This window comes from Lygodium microphyllum, chromosome 2, assembly GCF_053477565.2.
Source record: "Lygodium microphyllum isolate KBCC chromosome 2, Lygodium_microphyllum_v1.1.10, whole genome shotgun sequence".
In the NCBI taxonomy this organism is placed as follows: domain Eukaryota; kingdom Viridiplantae; phylum Streptophyta; class Polypodiopsida; order Schizaeales; family Lygodiaceae; genus Lygodium; species Lygodium microphyllum.
In genome coordinates, this window is record NC_141136.1 from 119,683,565 (window position 1) to 119,690,103 (window position 6,539).

Sequence of the window (6,539 nt, forward strand, 5' to 3'; positions counted from 1 at the left end):
GATGGTGGGAGCGAGATGGGCCGTGGTGGGAGCAAGTCGGTGGCGGGAGAGAGAGACCAGTTGCCACTATTATCCACAGACGGGGCAAGTGACGAACAGACCAGGCAGTGACGGCAGACGGGCCAGTGATGAGAGAGAGAGAGGGATGACGGGCAACAGTGACGGGCAGTGACTGAGAGAGAGGGCACACTGATGGGCGACGGTGACGGGCAGTGACAGAGAGAGAGGGCGACGGTGACGGGCAGAGAGAGAGGGCGACGGTGACGGGCAGAGAGAGAGGGCGCGATGACGGGTGACGGTGATGGGCAGAGAGAGAGGGCACGATGACGGGCAACGGTAACGGGGACAAAGAGAGAGAGAGAGAGAGAGAGAGAGAGAGAGAGAGAGAGAGAGAAGTCACAAAGAGAGGAGGGTGAAGAGGGTTAGGGAGAGAGAGGGAGAGATGCAAAAAATAGTAAGAGAGATTCAAGATAGAGAGAAGATAGTGAGCAAGTATGTGATTTCTTACACTCAAGGATACAAAATATGCATTTCGTATGTCTTTTGTTTATGATCAGTTGCAATGTCATTTCTAATTGTAACATCCAAGGATCATATAGAGCTACTTCTGGATATCATGCAAAGCAAGTATGGGTAAAGTTTACAAGTCTAGTGCATAAAAGGTATTGTATACATATATGAGTCTCTATACACCTAAATGCAAATGCATGCGTACACGAGAGAGAGAGAGAGAGAGAGAGAGAGTAAAAAAAGGGGAGAGATGTAAAAATGGTGTAAGATAGAGGGGTCACAAACAAAGGAGAGGGATAAATAAGGGGAGGGAGGGAGAGGTGGAAAGGAGGGGAGAGAGAAAGTGATGGGTGTTGTAGAGAGAGGAGAGAGATAAAAAGGGAAGAGAGAGAGAGGTGACAAATATGTGAGAGAAAAATCACAGAGGAGAGGTGTGAAAAAGGGTGGGGAGAGAGAGAGATTGGCAACAAATAGTAAGATAGATTCAAAAAAGGTAGAAAATAGTGACCAAGCATATGATCTCTTACGCTTGAGGACGCAAAAGAAGAATATGTGTGCATGTTATGGTTGTGCAATGGAAGCCATTTATATGATGTTTTTACACTGAAGGATGGCAAAGTTACTATGTGATAGGGAAGCGAAGTTTGCTTCCCTGTCACCTGCTTCACGGCAACGTGATGGCATTCCTTGCGCACAAAGCAAGCAAGGAATGCTAGTAAGAATATTATTGACCATAAATGCTTTGTCGTATAAAGCTAATTTGACATCTCACCAAACAACACGGCCATTCTCCAAAGTCTCTTCCAAAGCCCACAATTCTTGATGTTCGTGTCCACTAACCTACAATGCTCTTACCCATTACGCTTCAAGTCTATCCTAGCGAAAGTGCAATGGGAGAAAGTTTATTGAATTGTAAGGTAACTTACAACTAACGATGAGCCAAGAGAAACTATTTCGAAGTAGGGACTACCCTCCATTGTGGCAAGTTTGGGTACTATAATGCCTCATTGACATGACATCATTCAATTTATATAGGGTCACAACAATGCACATAGAACATATATATGAGTTAGGAGAAAATGAAAAGAGACTAGAAGAGAAGAAGTGAGCTCTATCATCACTTAGCATCCACATTCAAGAACACTCACACATGTAAATTGAGGAAGACACATTAGTGCTTCAAGCATGCAATCAGATTCATATGAATTTGACTACATGGTTATGAAAATGATATGCATCGAAATGGGTTATAGGTTTCATCATGCTCACGTTTTACAATGCACATGTGTGAACATGCGCATAATACACATGGGTATTTAAAAAAACCCCCAACCATACATATACATGAACACACTCTTGTTCATGTCCAAGCACATGTGTGCACATTGTGTGCACGCACACACAACCACATCTGCATGTCTACATGAGATATACACATGTAAAGTGTACTATTATAACCATTGAAGCGTGTCCCCTTTGTTGTTTGCGAGCACTCACAAATGAGAAATGAGCAAGGCTTCGCCTTGCAACCTTTGCAAGCCGGCAACCGTGCAATGCATGATTAGCGAGCTTGGTTAGGCAGACCTCCTTCTGGGGAGGAGTCCAATGACTCGCTCATGATTTTGTGGTGTGAGGTAACGAGCAAACCCGTTTAGTCCTTTGAGCGGATGATGTTGGCCTGGTAGATATATGAGGGCAGCCTATCGGAGCTGGCCATTAGAGCAATGTATACGATCTACATATACAGATTTTTGTAGTATGTGATTTTATGATTAGGCTTAGTTAGGCCAATTGTAGGATGCTAAGGACTAATTGTTATTTGAATTTTTATTAATTAAGAAGGATTAGGCTAACTTTAGGCTAATGGAATCATGGTAATCACTCCGAATTCATAGTCATTCTTTTGAATGCGCGTGGTGTCTCGGAGCCACGGTTCCCCACGCGTCGTTTTACCGCTTAACGGGATTCTCCTCTCTCTCTCTCTATCTCTTTGTGTCTGGTTCGTCATATCTGTCTGTCTCTCGACTAACAGTGTCGCTGCACAGAGAGATAGGATTCATCCATGGGGCTTCTTTCCAATCGCGTGCCGCAGGAAGATCTGAAGCCCGGCGACCACATCTACTCCTGGCGTTTTGCTTACTCCTACGCCCACCACGGTACTTCTTCCTCTCTTTTTGTAAAACCCTACATCAAGATCACAGCTACGTTCATGGTGTGCGGGGAACAGGGCCCTTGTTCGTCATCCATGATGAAGCACAAAGCCAATCCCCATGGTTCTCTTTCAAAAAGGGGGGCAAGACCTAGTCTGCCGTGCGTCCAGTTAATGATTTCATGCAATAAGGCCTGATGCATGCTATGGCTTATCCAAAAAAAAAACAAAAAATAATTTCTTTTCTGGTTTTGCCATGGCTCGTTATAAAACATTGATTCGATTTTTTCGATTTCTTTTCTGGTTTTTCCTGAGTTGTTTCTTTGTTCAATCTAATCTGGCTGTTTTAAAAGTACCAAATTTCCGGTAACTACACGGATAGCTTCACGCATTCATATAGGCTGAAGTCCTCCAAATGCCGCTGAATGTCAATTGTACGATCATTCATCTGAGGGGACTGCTGAAATAATATTGTCTATGAAGATCATGTACATAACTAGTACACTCAAAATAAGTTTTAGACAATTTTCCACTGTAATTCCTACATTGTGAATTATGACAGCATCATGAGCATCTGCGAGGGAGGGACTGCATGCCTAGCTAGGAGCCAGCAGCCCCCTGCGCCCAACTGCACCTAGCTAGGCGTGTGGTGCCTCTGGAGCTGAAGCTCATGATGTTGACCTCTACAGCAAAAAACAAGGGAAAAGAGCCCCTTTTCCCACATGGGAAAATGTCAAAAACTTCTTGTGATTACCTTCTTATGCTTCGAATCCCAATTTTAAGGCTTTTGCTCATCACTGTTGCAATGACACAAATGAATGCAGTGTGGGGGTTGGAAATGAATGTAGAAGTTGTGGTCACGTGTGCTTTAGATTGCTGTGCATATCTCTCCCTACCACTTCTTTGATATAGACTGGTCCTCCTTTGATGCTGGGGTTGTGTTATAGGAGGGGACTGACTGCAACACCTGTACATCTTGGCCATATGGCGCTGTATTTAACTTGTTGTCTTGAGTTTACTGTGGGTCCACATTCTTACATCTGTGTTTTCTGCTCCACCTTATGTCTGATTTCTGCACATGCAGCACTGCTCAAGGATGTCTTGCTTTGATGACTGCTCCCTCTAGTGGACATGGAAATGTTGTCAGCCAATGATACGATGTGAGGTCTAGGAATGAAGAAACATTAGAAGGATGGCTTTCGAATAGTTAGAAGTACTAGACCTAGGATTGGCTAGGGTTGAGTATTTAAGTTTTGCTGTAATCATGTCGATTAGATCATACAGTCCAATTATACTTTCATGCTTGTGCACGTAGGACTTGTGAAAATGTATGCAGAACAGTCTCCTGCCTAGCTGTTTAGTTAGCTCTTCAAATTATTTCTGCGTTCTAATTTCCTTTAGACATAACCTAATGGGAGCAACAACATCAATGCTGCCCTTATGGGCAATGGAAGAGAGACCAAGAAAGGGAATAGGTATGGTAATGTCAACTTATTTCAAAATAGCACATATCATCCATATGGTTAGCATGTCCCAAAACATTTGCTAGGATTGTTGGATAAGATCTATTGTCCTAGAGTTAAGTACCCCAACATAGTACAATATATGGGTCAAGAACACAAAGATATTTGTAATTCAAAGCCCATCTTATATTATTAATTTTGTGCCAAAGCAATGCAGTTCTCTTGATGGTGCCATCTCTCAGCTGCTCAAATGAGAAAAACTGTTCTCTTCTTGTTCTAGCCATTCCAATGTATTCCAAAAATAGGGGTTATGTGCGATTACTCAGTTCTTGGGTGCTGGGAACATGGCTTGTGAGAATACATTGGTTCTTCTTGGTGTCAAAACTTGAGATGGTTTAAATTTTAGCATGCCACGTTTGTTAACTCTTTTGTATATGAAGTGGTGAATAGGCCTTTTCCAAATGTTGTGCATGAAATTTAGCATTACTGAACGTTTTGTGAATTTGAGGTGTCCCTTCACTTTTTTGCTGTGATTATATCTTCCAATTAGGGCTTTTGGTTGGCACATTTCAAATCAGGGCAAGTTTCCCAAAAGTTGAACATTTGCCAAAATTTGTGTATTATCAACAATCAAAAAACTGTCTCAATGATGGCATCTTTTCTGGAGCATACTTATTTGAATGCCAAGGTTTCTGTTTTCCCCTTCTGTGTTCTGGGAAATGTCTAGGTTTTGTAAACCTGTAAGAACTTTGGGCAGATTCTACAGGGTTGGAACTTGGAAAAATGCATGTTCTCCAGAAGATCTGCTGAAATCTACATTGGTTAGGAATCATATTTTACTTCCACAATTAGAAGATACAAAGTTGTCCAAAAGTTAACCAGTTAGCACGTCTGGAAATTGTACAATGTTAAACCATTTGGTAGTAACTAGTTTTTTTTCTTTCTTATTCCTGCTGTTTGATTCCATTTCTTCTTATCAAAGCACTCTATTTGTAGATTTTATATCCAATATGTTAATAACTTTAAAATATGTAATTGTCTTTTGTCATCAAGTATGAAGGATGATAAGGTAATTGTTTCCCATCATTTCTTATTCAAAGTTGAAAGCGCTCCATCTGTATTTAATTTGTGTATTTACATACATCCAAAACTCTAGAGTATACATCAACTTTATTATGGAGTGTGAGGAAAGGGTGGGCATGGGTTTGTTTAGATTGTTTCTTTTGTGCATGTGAGGTTACTTACTTTCATAAACTTCTGATCATAATATATTGCAGGCATTTACGTTGGAGATGGGAATGTCATTCATTTTACTAGAGGGCGTGGTCAAGAAGTTGGTACTGGCACGTTTCTGGACAAATTTTTAACAAGCTCATCCCCGAGTCAGGGTTCTAGGCAATGTGAAAAATGTGCTACCAATGAGGACAGCAATGGAGTGATTTCATCCTGCCTGGAATGTTTTCTCTCTGGGTGTCCACTTTATCGTTTTCAATATGGAGAAAACACAGCAGTTTTTCTTGCCAAAGCACGAGGAGGAACATGCACTCTTGCTGTGTCGGATCCACCAGAAGTAGTTCTTAAACGTGCGAATTACCTATCACAGAATGGGTTTGGATTATATCATGTTTTTCAGAACAACTGTGAGGACTTTGCCATTTATTGCAAGACGGGGCTTCTGGTCATGGATGGAAATGCTATTGGAAGAAGCGGACAAGCAGTTTCATTTGTTGGAGCACCTTTGGCAGCAGTGTGCTCGTCTCCCTTGAAATTTCTTTTGACTGAACCCTGGGGGATGGTTGTGGTAAGTGCAGGAGTCTACTGCGTCAGCAGATATTGTGCAGATATTGGTGTTCGAAAAGATGTTGCCAAGGTATCAGCTGAAGATCTGGTTTTGAGGCTTGCTCCAATCACAGCCCAAGTTCAACCATTGCTCCTAGGCCCTCAGGATTAGCAGGGTGGTGTGGTCCTTTATTTGTTGGAAATACTACAGTACTTTTGAGTATTTGTGAACATGACATCCTAGGACCCAGAGACATTTTCCACATGTAACCATATTGGAGGGGGTGATTGAATCCTGACCACTGGACATTTGTCCCTATAGGAAAAGAATAGTTTGGGTTTCACTTATTTTTGATATTATCGAATTCACTTCTAGCATTTTTAAGGCATTGAGTTTACTGTGTTTATATGCAGATGACAATTCCTTTGAAGGCATCAAGTTCATTGTGTGCAGTCCTCATAAGGCATCAAATTTATTGTGACCAGTTTTAAGTGGCTGTTTACGATATCATTTAATATTGAGTGTAATATGCAGGAATAGTTTACTTGGTCCCAGTTGTCTTAAACATTTGCATCTGAAGTGCAGCTTTTTGCTTTATAGATCCTTGCTGCTCAGGGAGGAACTATAGTACTACCAG

The 6,539-nt window shown here is 41.6% G+C and overlaps 1 protein-coding gene across 1 annotated transcript; it reads left to right on the forward strand.

Moving 5' to 3' along the window:
- Window positions 1-2,433: 2,433 nt before the first annotated feature.
- LOC148040243 (protein LEAD-SENSITIVE 1-like) lies at window positions 2,434-6,297 on the forward strand. Its single transcript, XM_087697955.1, has 2 exons — window positions 2,434-2,666; window positions 5,400-6,297. Exons 1-2 carry the CDS (start codon window positions 2,573-2,575, stop codon window positions 6,071-6,073), a joined length of 768 nt encoding a protein of 255 aa, XP_087554081.1. The 5' UTR covers window positions 2,434-2,572; the 3' UTR covers window positions 6,074-6,297.
- Window positions 6,298-6,539: the final 242 nt, after the last annotated feature.

Excerpts from the sequence above, each read along its gene's own strand:
- LOC148040243 (XM_087697955.1), top strand. The coding sequence starts at position 2,573 with ATGGGGCTTCTTTCCAATCGCGTGCCGCAGGAAGATCTGAAGCCCGGC. Across the intron at positions 2,667-5,399 it reads TTACTCCTACGCCCACCACG|GCATTTACGTTGGAGATGGG; the intron begins GTACTTCTTCCT and ends AATATATTGCAG.